At 43.1% G+C, this 15,666-nt stretch overlaps 2 protein-coding genes across 6 annotated transcripts in view; both read right to left on the bottom strand.

Annotated features, from left to right (window-relative positions):
- Itga10 (integrin, alpha 10) overlaps window positions 1-903 on the bottom strand; it is a 16,931-nt gene extending 16,028 nt beyond the window's left edge. For 4 of the 5 annotated variants that reach the window (XM_013509330.1, XM_013509332.1, XM_013509331.1 and 1 more), the window contains exon 1: window positions 788-903. In XM_013509330.1, coding sequence (XP_013364784.1) covers window positions 788-839 — 52 coding nt within the window. In that variant the 5' untranslated portion in view covers window positions 840-903. The remainder of the gene's footprint in view (window positions 1-787) is intronic. The other variant, XM_005413428.2, reaches the window with a different exon arrangement.
- Window positions 904-2,223: 1,320 nt separating this feature from the next.
- Pex11b (peroxisomal biogenesis factor 11 beta) lies at window positions 2,224-10,532 on the bottom strand (the record flags this gene model as incomplete). The annotated part of the gene is given in 4 exon segments (XM_005413426.2): window positions 2,224-3,156; window positions 8,479-8,680; window positions 9,386-9,501; window positions 10,237-10,532. Coding segments are annotated over 4 exon segments (780 nt in total). The 5' UTR covers window positions 10,293-10,532.
- Window positions 10,533-15,666: the final 5,134 nt, after the last annotated feature.

The following is a 15,666-nucleotide window of genomic DNA, read 5'->3' as shown; positions in this document are numbered from 1 at the left end:
ATCACATTTACCTTCTCAAGCTGAAGGGTAAGCCCCTTGCTTACCTCCATGGTTTCCTCAAACTTTGGCCCACTCAAAAAGCACTCAACCATGTCTTTCTGACCCCAATTCCCTTAAAATCAAAACTGGTATTTTAGGAAACAAAGATTACAGGGCACTGGCAAGGAAAAATTTCAGGCCTTCTGTCCCTCCCATGGTTCTCTTCCCAAATTTGTGTCTTGTTCCTTACTTTTAAGCAACTCCCTCTCAGGCTACCCCACCAACAACCATGCAAATGGCTATAGCTCTAACCTAAACTTCTTGCTTTCAGAAAAATGTTCTGTGTGGGAGCCTTTTTGCATCCAGGAAGCTGGCAGGGCTGTATGACCAAGAACTGTTGCTCACTGGTTATATAAAGCCAGAATTCTGACCACACACATAGTAAGGCAGTTATGCCTCATGCCCCAGGGACTGCCAAGGGTAGGGAGAAGAGAACGAGGTACCAGGGATCAGACGAGCCACGTGGAAGATCATATCATGTTTCTTTTCTGCCTCCTCCTTCCTACCTTGTTTAGGATAAAGGTTTTAGATTAGGTGCAAATCTTACACAAGGCCCTAGACAGCTTTAGCCCCTGCCAGTCTTCATACTGAAGTAGTCATATGTGGGAACATAAGAATATATTCACACACATGAAATGTAGAAGCAGTATTTACCTCCTGCCCTAAATCCCCCAAAGTTTAACCTCAGCAGTGTCAATTCCACACAATCTCCATTCCCCCCAGAAACCAACAAGTTAACTTCCCTCACCTGCCAGATACACCAGGGGCAAGAACAGGTGAGGGAAGAGGGAAAGCTCCATGCCTGGTCGTTCTGTCCTGTGTGAGAAGTCCTCTGTGCCTCTATCCCTTTCCTTTTCTGTTTTCTTTACTTTCTCTCCAATCCTGCCCCCTCCCACTGGCAGCTAAAAATAAAGTTGGAAGGAATGGGAGGAGTGCTGGTGGGAAACCGTGGGGAGCCCCAGACCAAGGAGAGGAGGACTGAGAGATCTTAAAGTTAGCCATCTGCCTCGGTGCTGCCCCCTGGAGGCCTCATCTCAATATCCAAAGAGGACACAATTTTGGACCTTTTTTATTTTGATACAGGGTCTAGCCCCATAGTTAAGGCTGGCCTTGAACACAGTATGTAGCCCAGGCTGGCCTTGAACTCATGCAAATTGTCCTACCTCAGCCTCCCAAGTGCTGGGATTACAGGCATGTGCCACCATGCCTGGCCATCTGACCATTTCTGCTGCTTTTCTTCTTTGTTGCCCACTTAACAATGCTTTCCTCAAATTTGGAACAGAGAGTAGGAGTGAGAGAAAGATTGTTTTCCACTTCCTAACCTTATTTATCTCAAGCTGGGATATGCAAAATCAAAGAGCTGATGGCAGTGGTATTATCCCCCAAGTGTGCAAACCAAGCCTTAACAGCCCCAGTCCACTTGATCCTGCTTGTGGCTCAGCCTATGCTGTTTGTGGTGTTACAGCTTTTGCAGGGACCGCATCTATCAGTTGGTGTTAGGTGTGTTTTCTGTTAGTTTAATTTTACACTTTAGCATTAGACCATCCCTCTCCCAATGCCACGAGGCTGTACATTTCTAATTTCTCAAAGGACTTGGGGATCATGAAGCTTCTTAGCTTTTTTTTTATTTGTTTGTTTCTTAGATTTTGTATGTTCACTATTTAATATTTTGCCCTGCACACTACAGGTGCCCTACAAAAATCTGTGGGGGATGTCAGCAGATAATCCCATGAAAAACTCAAACCACAGTGACATGAATAAGGACCTCAAATGATGAGAACATGAAGGACCAGACCAAATGTCAGTGAGCAAACTGATCTTTAATTTGCTGACCTGGGAGGCTTGCTCTCCATTGTGGACATGGGCCACAGCTATTTACACAGAATCATTGTACAGTACTTACAGCAGGATGCCAGACACAGCATCAATCTGGATAGGTAAAGAAGAACCAGCTAGGGAACAAAGCTCTGAAATCAAAGGGTAAGCAGAAATCTGAAGGTGTGAGTACAGGGAAGGGTAAGGGCCAGATCACAAGAGAGGTTGGTGAGGTAGATATGAGGATGGAAGAGGAAGCATTAAACAACCTGTGGTGCAGAAACACAAAGAAAGGGTTCACTGGAACATGAAGTTTTAAAAATTACAATTTATGCCAGGCATGGTGGCACACATTTATAATCCCAGCACTCAGGAGGCTGAGGCAGGAAGATCACTTGAGTTGAGGCCAGCCTGGGCTGCATAGTGAGGCCCTGTATCAATAAACAACAATAAAAAATTATGATTTGGAGTCTGAAGGAGAAAAATAATTTGTCACAAGCACCCTCTGGAGAAAAAAAGAAGGCAGAGTCTTACAAATCAAATGTTACCAAAAAGGATCTCTACCAAAAAGGATCTCCATTTAATTTCTAGACAGGGGACTGTGCAGATAAAGCAAGAAGTATCTTAAATAGACTTGGGATTATAAAATAGAGTCAAGAGAGATTCAGACAATGAAAGAGAAAAAGAATAAAAGCTTAGGCATATCTGGGTATCAGAATCACTCTATTGACAAGTCATCTATCTTTGCCTCATCTTCCCCAAGTCTCCTCCCTAAACCCCTAAATTCAGGATTTTAACTAATCAAGAAGTAGAATTAGAATGAGGCTAGTGCATGGGAGATGATCTCAAATTTCATTTCACCAGTTCAGGTCCCCTCTTTATCCTGTACCAGAGTGTCAAGGCTTGAGTCTTAACCAGGGATAGATTAGGGTGAGAATTGACAGGATGGAGGACACAAGGCCACAAAGCCCCACAATCCCAGGGCCACAGCGCCAGAGGCCTAATTTGTCCAGTGGAATGAAGAGATCACAGGCATTTTTGACCACATCCAGCAGAAGTGGGGGATGACCTTGAAGGACCCGAGCCAAGAGCAGGACTTGGAGCCGAAGCTTCAGAGCCAGTTGAGGCAGGCCTCTTCCGGGAGTTCCTGGTCCTCCAGATCCTCCAGTTTCAAGTCCTCCTAGGACTCCTCCTCCAGAGCCCTTCAGTCTCCGGTTACAAGCTGAAGACTCTTGTTCCATGAGTAAGCGAATTTCATAAGCATCACGGCTCAAATTCATGATGAGGGAAAAGAGATAGTACCTGAGATACACAGAGCAGAAGAGTTAAACAAGGCATATAAACCTTAACATTACAACATAATACTTAAAATTTTTTTCCATGTAGTACAAGGAGTACATATTAGAACATCACAAATGAATACTATAACCAACTACTAGAAATGTCTTCCTGCACTGAGCCTGGTGGCGCATGCCTGTAGTTCCAGCACTTGGGAGGCTGAGGCAGGAGGATTGTTGCAAGTTTAAGACCAGTCTGGGGAAAAAAAAAAAAGACCAGCCTGGGCTACAAAGTAAGATCAAGGCCAGCCTGAGCTGCATAGCAAGACCCTATCTCAGAAAGACGGAAGAAAAGAAATGTCTTCCCTTACCAGGTGCTATGGCTTATATCTAGATGTCCCCCAAAAGCCATAGGTGAGGCCTTCGGAAGGTGATGGGATTACGGGGGCTTATGGCTGGCTTGTTAGGAAGTAGGGTCTGGTCAGAAGAGGCGGTCACTGGCAGTACAGCCTAGGAGGGTTTATCTCCCTTTCCAGCTTCTTCCTTCTCACTCTCTTCTTCCTGTCCACCATGAGGTAAGTAGCTGTTCTTCCACGTCCCTGTGCCATGCCATCCTGCCTTGGAGCCAAATGACTGTGGACTGAAACTGGAACCTAAGTAAATTTCTCCTCCTTTAATCTGTGGGTGTCAGGTACTCTGTCTCAGTGATGAAACAACCAAGACACCAGGCATGGTGCCATATGCCCGTGTAATCCTAGCACTCAGGAGACCGAGGAAGAAGAACTGCAAGTCTAAGGCCGACCTGGGTCTCTGGAGAGTGAGACCCTGTCTCCAAAACCAAAAGGGGAAAATATGTCCTTCCTTGAAGACGTTATGCTAGGTGAAATAAGCCAGACACAGACAAATACAACATGATCTTATATGTGGGCTTTAAAAAACCTAATTCATAGAAGCACAGAATAGAAGAGATGATTGCCAGGAACTGGGGGGTGAGCGAAAGAAGAAGATATTGGTCAAAGGGCACAAAGTTTAAGATATGCAAAAATGCGTAAATCCTGGAGATCTAACACACAGCATGGTGACTATAGTTCACAATACTGGATGGTATACTTGTAAGTATTCTCACCATTTAAAAAAAAGGCAACTGTGAAGTGATAAATTGGTTAACTAGCTTGTGTTGATCACTTTACAATGGTACATATATAAAATGTTACACTATACTCCATAAATATATACAGTTTCTAATTGTCAATTATACCCCAATAAGAATGAAAAAAAGTCCTCCTACCTTTCTGTAACTAATATGTGTGTATGTGTGCACCTTAAAATCCTGGCTTAAAATTCATAAGCATCGTGAAATCTTCCAACATCAACTTCAAAGTTCACTTCTAAGGTAGCCCCTTAACATACATCAGATTCAACTTGACCCATAATGCAAACTTGTTTTGAAAGAACACATTTCAGTTGTTCAAGAGACTCATATACATTACAAATCACCTAAATTCAACTCTTTTTTTGTTTGTTCGGTTTTTTTGGTTTTTCTCCGGTACCAGGAACCGAACTCACGACCTTGCGCTTGCCAGGCAGGCGCTTTTGCCGCTGAGCTAAATCCCCAGCCCTTGTTCGGTTTTTTTGACACAAGGTCTCACTATGTATTTTAGGCTGGCCTTGAGCTCACTGTACAGCCCAGGCTGGCCTTGAATTCATGGTGATCCTCTTCCTCAGCCTCCCAACTGCTGAGATTCAGGCATGTGCCACCACGCTCAGCTAAATGCAATTCTCTAAGAAAAACAAAATTTTTTAAAGTGTTAAATAACTGCTATATGTTAATTATAAATTCCTTAAGTACAAAATCTGTGTTGCTATTGCTTTCAGTGCCGAGGATCAAACCCAGGGCCTTACACATCTGGAAAAGTTCTACCACTGAGTTAAAACTTCAGCCCCTACGCTTCTATTTTTAATTTACTCTTACAATCGTGGTTGGTAATCAATAAGTTGTCCTACTTCCAAAATATCCTGAAGCCAGTTATATTTCTCTACTGCTCTCCAACACCATAGTTTAAGCAGTTATTACTTCTTGCCTGGACTACTGCTTTTGCCATTTAACTGGTGTCTCTGTAGCCCATTTTGCTCCCATCCCCAATAATTTAATTTCATAAAGGAGCTACCACAAAATAAATCTCATTATTACTCCTGGTTTTAAAACTTACCAGGGTTTCCTTCATATCACATTTAGAAGAGCAACTATATACCTTAGACAGGCTTCCAGACTCAACATCATCTGGCCCTTACCTCTCTAACTTTGTCTCGTACCATTCCTTCTCTCAATCACTATGCTCCAACCATATTGGTTTCTTTCTACATTTTGATCCTATCAAACTTTTTCTTACCTTAAGAGCATTTGCATTACTTAGTACATGGCTGGCTCTTTTTTGTTCTTCAAGTCTGAATTTAAATGTCATTTCTTCAGAGAAGCCTTCCATGATCCCTCAATTTAAGAGAGTAAACTATTTACTCTCTACCACATAAGTCTGTTTCAATTTTCTGCATAGCACTTGCCACATTTGATATTCTTACTTACTGTCCCTTCTTGTTACAATGTAAATTTCATAGGAACTTTAACCACTGTTTCTCTATATCTAAACCAATGCCTGCCACATAGTAAGAGTTCAATAATTTTTTTTTGGTACTAGAAATAGAACTCAAGACCTTGTGCTTTCCAGGCACATGCTGTGTCACTGAGCTATAACCCTGGCCCTTCAATAAATATTTTTGAATAAAACAAATAAATATAGCATATAGACTCTTCTGGGGAAGTTGCTTTTTCATACCACTCCAGCTATGCTGCCATCTCCCAGCCCTCATACATCATAAACTGTGCTATAGTTGTAACTCACTGAGAAAGATAAAGAGAAAAATAAGGCAAAAATAGAAATAGAAAGATGGTAATATAATGAAAAGTACAAAGAAAATCATAGGGAAACAAAAACCAAACACAAGTAATCTGTACAGTTGACACTGGTATCTGAGGGGGACCATTTCTTGAACTCTTCTCTCCACAAATACCAAAATCTACAGATGCTCAACTCCTGCACATAAAATGGCATAGTATTTTCATATAACCTATGCATATCATTTAATATATTTTAAATCATCTCTAGATTACTGGTAATACTTATATGATATAAATGTTATGTGAATAGCTGTTATACTATATTGTTCAAGGAATAATGACCAAAAAAAGTCTACACATATTCAGTGCAGATCCAATTTTTTTTAGAATGTTTTCTGTATGTGGTTCATTAAATGTGCAGATATGGAACTGGAGGGAAATTCAAGGCCATAGAATTTTACTCCTAAATCATAGATTTTTCCACCCCCTCAGTCTAAGCTTAGGGCAACTCCTGTCTTGCCCCACTGCAATCCATTTTCCACAGGACATCACAGCAAGACAGATGTTCTTGTTTTTGTTCTTTGGGTTTTGGAGTTATTTTTGCCATGCTGGTGTGGATTGAACCAGAGCTCCTCTTGTGCTAGGCAGGTGCTCTACCGCTGAGCTACATCCCCAGTACAAGACAGATGTTCTTTAAATACAATTTGAATCGTGTTATGTCCCTGGATAGAACCCTTTAATAATGTCCTACTGTATTAAAAATAAAATTTAAACAAAACAAACAAACAAAAATCTTACCATTGCCTAAAAGGCTCCACATAAATGATTTGGTCTCTGTCTTTCAAATTTGAATGTATCCCCCATACTCATCAATACCATCCATCACACTGGCTTTCTTTCTACTTTTCTAATTGCCTGAAGTCTTTCTTGGTTCAAAACCTTAGAATGTGCTATGTTCTGTTTGGAAAGGTCTTATCTATTACTCTCTGTATTGTCTAACTACTATTTCAGGTGTGAACTAAAATATTACTTTCTCAAAGACTTCTTCCATGACTTCATTCTTTTTTTTTTTTTTTTTTTTTTTTTTTTGAGACAGGGTCTCGCTATGCAGTTCAGGCTGGCCTTGAGCTTACTTTGTAGCCCAGGCTGGTCTTGAACTCACAATGATCCTTCTGCCTCAGCCTCCCAAGTGCTGGGATTACAGGCATGCGCCACCACACCTGGCTAATAATTCATAGTTTCTTTTTTTGTTGTTTTTTTTTTTTCCGGTACCGCGAATTGAACTCACGACCTCGCGCTTGCCAGGCAGGCGCTGTGCCGCTGAGCTAAATCCCCAGCCCCCATGACTTTATTCTAAATTAGCTCCTCTTGTCATTATCCTCTTATAAAGACCTGTGGTTTTCCATATTTGAGTAGTTATCTGTTTTAATATTTCACTCCCCCACTAGAGTGGAAGCCTCTTGGGAGTAGACATCATATCTGTTTAGCTCTTTGCTTTATCCCCTAGCTCATAGTAAGTATACCTAATAAATGTTAATGGAAAAGCTGAGTGGAATGGTGCCGGCCCTTGCAAATAGTCCCAACTACTTGGGAAGCTGAGATAGGAGGACTGATTAAGCCCAAGAGTTTGGGATAGCCTGGGCAACATATTGAGGCCCATCTCTTACAAAAATCTTTTGAATGAATAAACAAACAAGTGGGGAGGGGGAATACCTGTGGTATACATAGAAGCAGAAAGAAAGTAGTATCATGTCTAATCTTAGTCATTCACTACGGAAGGGCATGTGCCTTCCATCTACCCCATTCATTATTCTCTGATTAAGATCTAAATGCGGACTGGAATTAAAGAATTGCTTCACATATATAGTTTCTTCTTGGTCTTCATAGGGTATTGGTTCCGAGACTCTGATGTATACCCAAATCTTACCAAAATCCAGGTGCTTAAATCCTTTATATAAAATAGTATAGTAATTGCATATTACCTACATATATACTCTTGTATACTTTAAAACATCTCTATATTACTTATAATACCTAACACAATATAAATGCTATAAAGGGTTGTTTACTATACTAAGGAATAAAGAGAAGAAAAACGTCTATACGTGTTCAACACAGATGCAATTTTCCCCCCAATATTTTCAATCTGTGGTTGGTTGAATCCATGAATGTGGAGCCAAAAAAACAGATGGCCAACTATATACTCTGGGAAGAACCTGAGAGATCTTTCTCTCATAAAAGGCAAGCTGTAGAGTATGGGGGCTACATAAGGTCTTGTAGGATAAAAGGATAACAAACCTGAACCCAGGCATGGTGGCACATGCCTGTAATCCCAGCACTCAGGAAATCACTGTGAGTGTGAGTGCAAGGCCAGGCTGAGCTACATAGTAAACTTAAGGCCGGACTGCACTACAAAGCAAGACCCTGTCTCAAAAAAAAAAAAAAGCAACAAACCTGAATGAGCGTTGCACCCACTTCTCCTGATCCACATGGGGAGCTAGTCCAGACTTTCCAGCCCATAGGACATTGTCACATGCGAAGTACAAGGCTCGATTGAGGTGACTAACAGTGATGCAGAATCTCAGGACAACATCTGATAGGTGCACAGCTCTTTTGGCTGACTCGAGAGCATCTGCTGAGTTGCCCAGGCGTAGAACTTGTGGAGATTCACAAGAGAAAGCAAGGAATTGGAAGTAGAAAGGCAGAGAGCAAGATACAAAAAAAGAGAAGGCAAGACGGTGAAAGTGAAACAAGTAATAGTAACATGCAAGCAAATAAACAAAAAAAGTAGAAACAGTTCATTCTTTTTTGCTTCAAATTTTTAAAATTTATTTTAAATTTTTTGGGGTACTGGGAATTGAATTCAAGGTCTTCAAACGAGCTACATCCCCAGCCTGGTTTTTGTTTTGTTTTGTTTTTGTGTTTGAGACAAGGTCTTACTAAGTAGTACAGGCTGTTTTTGAACTTTCAGCAATTCTCCTGCCTCAGCCTCCCCAGTGCTGGGATTACAGGTGTGTGCCATCATACCCAGCTCCCAGCCCTTTTAAACATTTTTATTTTTATTTTGAGACGAATTCTTGCTAATCACTAAGTTGTCCAGCCTGGACTCAAGCCTCCCATCTCAGCTTCCCAGAGTACTGTACTTCAAATTCCAATTTTTATCCCAGTTTAAGCTTTCTCAAACATGCCCCATTCTTTCCAATCATCTATTACTTCCTTATACCTGCTCTCTTATCTTAACTGGAGACATGCAGAGGATAAGTACAGAACCAAATGAGGGAAAAGAACTGGTAGAAGAGGAAAAAACAGGAAAAGGGAAGAATAGGGGGAAGGGAAGAAAGGCTGGGGTACAGTTACTTACGTTTTCTTCCAAGGCTCAGGTGACCCTCCAGTTGCTGAATCCGTTTCTGTAACTCAGGACTGGCCCCACGTCTCTGCAGTGCATGGCCAAGAAGGGAGCACGCATACTGGGCGGCCCTGCAGGAGACGACAGGCAGAATATGGTGGCGGCCTCCCTAACCTCCCCCTTCAAAACCGCCCTCCAAAACACAAGGCTGGATTTTCTCTCTCCTCCTCTGCATGCCCATATCTCGTCGTTCCTCCTCCAGGCCTGGGAAAGGAACAGGCATGAAAAAAAGAACCTATAGCGTCTGCTGGGAGTGGGGAGCACAAAGTAAGAAATCTGACAATGACTAGGAATAAGGGGGCCAGCGAGGGCAGCAAGGTTCCGTCACAAGCGCGGCCGCGCACGTCCACGACGTGCAGGAGAGAGGTACGGCCGGAGGGTGAACTAAGAAACTGAGGCCCTCCAGCTGGCCGGAGACCAAAAGCGTGCGGAGGCTGAGCTGCGCGCAGGTGACCGCAGAATGCGGGGAAAGGACGCTGAGAGCTTCTCAGCTCTGGGCAAAAAGTCCAGATCGCTATGCGCCGCGGAGGAATCGCGCCTCACTCCACACCGCCCAGCGAGGAAACTGCTGAATTTATGTAGGCACAGGAACCTTAACTGGCCTCCCCGTTAGTCCACTCATGCCTCAGTTTCTCCATCTTTCCCGTGAGCAGAAAACAATCATCTCTTCACTACCGTGCTCCTCAAAGTCCGCACGGGCCGCCGTAGCCAGAGTTGACCCTTTTGGACCCCCGTAGCCCTGCTGAACCTCGCCTCACCAGAACCTTTGGCTGCCCATCCCCCTCCCGTCCCTCCTCGGGCCGCACCTACACAGCCGCTCCCGAGCCTGGCTCTGGGAACTGAAGCGGACCCAGGCGTCCATGACAGCGGCGGCCGTGCCTCCACGGCCCCGCTCCCGCCCTACTTCCAGCCCCTAGTCACGCCTACTAGGCGAACCAACGGTGCCTCGCGAGGGACAAACAGCATCGGAAAGAAACTGTGTGGAGCCAGCCCAGAAAGCGGAGTTTCAGGACTCGAAGCGCTTGTCTTTGGATCTGCATTCTCGTGTTACTGTACGTGAATCTCCGTCAGAGAATCCCCTTATAAAACAGTCTCTCCTAAGCACACCTCCAGCAGGCTCTTCTGCTTTAAATATTCAAGAGTAAAGGCGGGGCCTGCAGGGGCGGAGCAAGAAAGCGCAGCAGGAAGCTGGGCAGCGTTCGCCTAGGGCGCGCCCCTCCGAGCACCGGGCGCCCGCGGACACGCGCACGCGCCCGCGCACACGCACGCACACGCGCACACGCTTGGGTTGAACCTCGGAGTCTAGGCACTAAGCGAGTCTGAAGCAGTTGAAACCCGAAGCCCAGACTAATATGCAAGGGAAAGGGGCATGATTAGCACCAGATTTCTGTTTGGTGACCTTCTCCAGCATAGCCGGAGAGTCTACAGAGACTTTAGTGGGAGAAATTTGCAATGACCAGCTTCAAACGTTAAAAGAAAAGCGAAGAATCAGCGGCCGAAGCTAACCGCTGCACACCACCGTTCGCCCTCCCCACTCCGCCCTTCTAGGCCAGCGCGTGTGCGGGCAGCTGCACCCCGCCGGGGCCCGCGGTGGGGGAGGCGGCCTGGGCGGGATCCGGAGTGGAGGGGGAGGGCTCCGAGCTGCCCACCGTCTCAGCTGCAGCCAGGGTCCGAGTAGGAGTGACCATTGTGCTCTTCTTTTCTTCTGCTGGAGGGAACCTGGCCGTGCTGTGGTCAGTGACACGGCCGCGACCAGCCACCTGCGTCCCTCTCCGGCCCGGCGACTCTTCGCCCACTTAGCCGCTGCGGATTTACTGACCACTGTTGTGGTGATGCCCTTAGATGCTACCTGGAATATTACTGTTCAGTAGCTGGTTGCGGACATCGCATGTCGAACCCTCATGTTCCGGAAACTACTGGCCGTGTGCGCTGCAGCTTCCCTGCCAGGGGTCCTCGGGCTCGACCGCCAGGCGGCGGTACTCAACCCTCTCGGACTGGCTCAGGTGGAAGGAAACTTCTGAGGGCGGCCTGGGGACTTAGTTTTTAGTTTCCTGCTTGCCTGGGCCCAGGTGAGTGACTTGTCGGGACCCAGGCTTGGGCTGGACAGGAATTTGGTTACAGAATTATAAGTCTGGGGAGCGCGCAGCTGGCGCTCGATCCACGGCTTCCAGAGCAGCCACGAGAACTTCTCCCTCGGGCCCGGGAAGGTGACGGCGGCCAAGACCCGCATCATGAAGTCAGCGGATGTGGAGAAGTTACACCTACAACAGATCATATAGATACAGAGGAACTGAAAGCCAGAAAACAGATGAAATTCTTTGAAGTTCTCTTTGAGGATGAACTTCATGATCATGGAGTTTCAAGCTTGAGTGTGAAAATTAGAGTAATGCCTTCTAGCTTTTTTCTGCTGTTGCGGTTTCTCTTGAGAATTGATGGGGTGCTTATCAGAATGAACGACACAAGGGTTTACCATGAGGCTGACAAGAACTATATGTTACTCGAATATACTTCACGAGAAAGCAAAATTGCTAATTTAACTCATGTTCCACCTTCCCTCTTCACGGAACCTAATGAAATATCACAGTATTTACCAATAAAGGAGGCAGTTCGTGAGAAGCTAGCATTTCCAGAAAAAGCCTAGCTTAACCCTGCAGGCTCAAAAGAAAGCATACCTGTGGAATAGAATGTGATACAACATACACTCACTACCGAATCTGACTGGACCCCCTGGCTAGGGGAGTATTTTTTATTATGAGAATTAATGCTTTGTTTGTGTGCAGATTTTATGTACCCTTAAAGGAATAATAAAAGATTGTTGCAGGCAGGTTCCATTTAACTCCTGTTTGTACTGTGTATCTTCAAATTCATACTCCACCTTTGTATTTTCTGAAGTGAAATTTGTACTTCTAAATTATCACAAAGTGAGTCTGTAGCAGGAGTGATGTGTGTACATCTTATGGACAGCAAACAGAATCTGCATCCATCATGAAACACTGTCTCTTACTGGGAAGAGTTTAATTTAATTCATTGAATTCCAATGCTTTGTGACTTTTATAGGACTCCCAATCATGCATGTTGACACCGTGGCTCTTCGCTTGGGGCTTTGTGACATATAGCCACATTTCTGGAGTTTTGACTTATCACCGAGGAAGTTGATCTCATAGTTTAATGATACTCACCCACAAAATTTTAAAAATGTATTTACCTTCTAACTTTAAATTAGCTTTGAAATACAAAGAAAGGTTCAGATATAGAACTAGAAAAACCTAATGCTTTGGAGAATTCAAGGCCTTGTGTGCACAGGAGCGTATGAGCATGGTTTATCCGACGTCAGAGCTCTCCTCCATCTGTAGATGTTCTTCAGACTGGCCTGGGCAGTACATAAAACATACAAAAGAAAATTTCAAATCTACTTAGTTATTCTAAGATGACCCTTTAAACATTTTATATTCTTTTCTGCCATTCTGGATATTCTTTTTTTTTTTATTTTTATTTTTATTTTTTTTTTGGTTTTTTGGTTTTTCTTCGGTACCGGGAACCGAACTCACGACCTTGCCTTGCCAGGCAGGCGCTTTGCCGCTGAGCTAAATCCCCAGCCCCTCTGGATATTCTTTATAAAGTGGAAAATTATGTAAGTACCCACTAAGAAATTATTTGAAGATTTTTAAAAATAATTTTTTAAAGAGCAGAAAGGAAAAAAAAAATGCTTTTATTTGACTTGAAATGATGGAAAAATTATTTAAAAAGAACATTTAATTGAAAGTAATAGCAAAGCTTTTTAGGTATTAATTTGAAGATAAATTTTAGTGAAAAAATACATTTGGATATTCATCCTTGCTCCAACTTTGGTATATTATTGTGAGCCAAATAGGCAGGATATATCTTATTAGCTAAATTTGGTCACAAATAGTTTTTGTATTTGTCTATCTTTTGCATTACCTCCAAGTAGAGGAAATGGGCATTTGTTGTTCAGTGTATATTAAATACACTTAATGTTTTTTCTTGGGAATGTGTGGAAGATATGCATACTATTCAGCTGTTTTATTTGCCATGCAGATTTAAACAGAATAGGCCTCATGCAAAGTGTAAGACCTGAAAAGGTATAAGAATACTCATTAGTTGGAGTTTCTGGGTAATGTCATATTATGAGAGAGAGAATACATATTTTTTTAAATTTACTGATTTAGATGTCTTGATAACCTTAGTCTTGAGTACTTGAGAATTCATTGTTAAAAATTGTGGAGAATTAAGAGTTGACTTTTTTTTAAAGATGGTAGGAGGTGGGTAGGATGTGTACGCTTCTGAAAGTTCCATTAGTTTATTCTGTGGGGACTACCAAGAAAATGTGTATTTGGCCATTGATAAGTATGACATATGTACCATTTTATATTTATTTGTTCCAGTTGTCTTTTTGTGAGAAAAATTTTAAAAATTACCTATCTAAAAAAAAAAAATGAGTCTGGGGAGTCAGTATGGTTAGCCACCATTTGCCAAAAATCAATCCCAAGCGGGTGCCTCTGCCATCTCTTGGGCAAGTTAAGATCATTTGCACGTCATTTACAACAGCACCCTATTTTCTGTGCTGCTTCCTTTAGATTTGCTTTACTGTGTGTGGCTTCCATCTCTGCATCTTCCCAGTCCTACCTTCAGGAGATTGGTGCAGAAAGACTGTAGGGCTGGAAGGAAAGATGGGCTTTTAATAAGAGAGTAAAGGGGCTTTGGTTAAAGCTTTGTGGCACTTTTATTTATCGATTTAAAAAATAACGTGAAGGGGCTGGGGATTTAGCTCAGTGGCAAAGTGCCTGCCTGGCAAGCACAAGGTCGTGAGTTTCGTTCCCGGTACCGGAGAAAAACAAAAAAACAAACAAACAAACAAAATAAAAAATAACGTGAGTCCTCCCCAGGTACACTCAAATGCTAAGGAGAGAGCAGCAAAGCCCTGCATTCAAGAAATGTGCAGACTAGTGCAGGAGACAAACTAGGCAGAGTATTATTTGAGGTCAAAGTGTTATGCTAAAGGTAAGGCATTAAGAAACAATGAAGGATGACTGACTCACTCTTGGCATCAGGTAAAGCTTTCCAGAGATGTTAAAATCTGATTCTTGAAATACAGAAAGGTGTAAAAGAAGTTAAAGCAGGAGGAATGCTGGGCAGGACAGAGGGTTGCAGGCAGCAACCTTATTACTGAAGCTGAAAGCTAGGAGATGGCGACTAATGAGCAGGGAAGGAAACGGCAGGGCAGAGCCCAGATATTAAGCATGTATTTTACCTTGAGAGCGCTGGAGCCACACTAAGGTAAGAGGTGAAGAGTGACATAATCAGCTTTGTATTTTTTATTCTGACTTTATTGTAGAATGGGAGTTAAAACTGGAAACAAAGGAGTATCTGAACTTTAATGCTAGTTAATCAAACCTCTCCGGTGAAAAGGAGCTAGAAGTCTAGAAAAAAAGCAAATTGTAGCATAATTTAAAAAAGCCAACGGCCAGGCGTAGTGGCGCACACCCCAGCACTCAGGAGGCTGAGGCAGGAGGATCGTTGTGAGTTCAAGACCAGCCTGGGCTACAAAGTAAGCTCAAGGCCAGCCTGAACTGCATAGCGAGACCCTGTCTCAAAAAGACAAAAAAAAAAACCCCAAATATTACCAACATAGAGCAATGTATTTTGAGACATCAGGATTAGGATTATGTCTGGAAGGAAGCGAAGAAGGATCTATAATTTCAGTCTGTGGAATAATAATGCATTATAGTCAATGATTTAAGATTTGATCCTTAAATCCCGTTAGAAATTTAACTATCACTAGGTGTGGTGGCGCATGCCTGTAATCCCAGCACTCTGGAGGCTGAACCAGGAGAACTGCAGTGAGTTCAAGACCAGCCTGGGCTACATAGTGAGTTCAAAACCAGACTGAACTGCATAGTGAGACTCTTGTCTCCCAAACCAAACCAAATCAAAAACCCCATAAATTTAACTATCAAAACTCTCAGTATAGCCAAGCAAAGTGGAATATGCCTGTAATTCCAGCCCTCTGGGAGGCTAAGGCAGGAGGATTCCAGGCTTGGGCCCAGCTAGGGCAATTTGGTGATTTAGTGAGACTCCCATCTAAAAAAGAGAAAATATATATTTATAATAAAATATTTATTATATATATTACTTCTATCAGCGTTATAAACAGGACCTCTAACAATCCAAGTGAAAAACATAAAACCTTTTGCCACAGTGTGGTATTTATCACAGTT

Source organism: Chinchilla lanigera, unplaced genomic scaffold, assembly GCF_000276665.1.
Source record: "Chinchilla lanigera isolate Chin_1 unplaced genomic scaffold, ChiLan1.0 scaffold00167, whole genome shotgun sequence".
NCBI classification, from domain to species: domain Eukaryota; kingdom Metazoa; phylum Chordata; class Mammalia; order Rodentia; family Chinchillidae; genus Chinchilla; species Chinchilla lanigera.
Note: the sequence above shows the minus strand (reverse complement) of the source record. Positions and strands in the feature narration are given on the sequence as shown.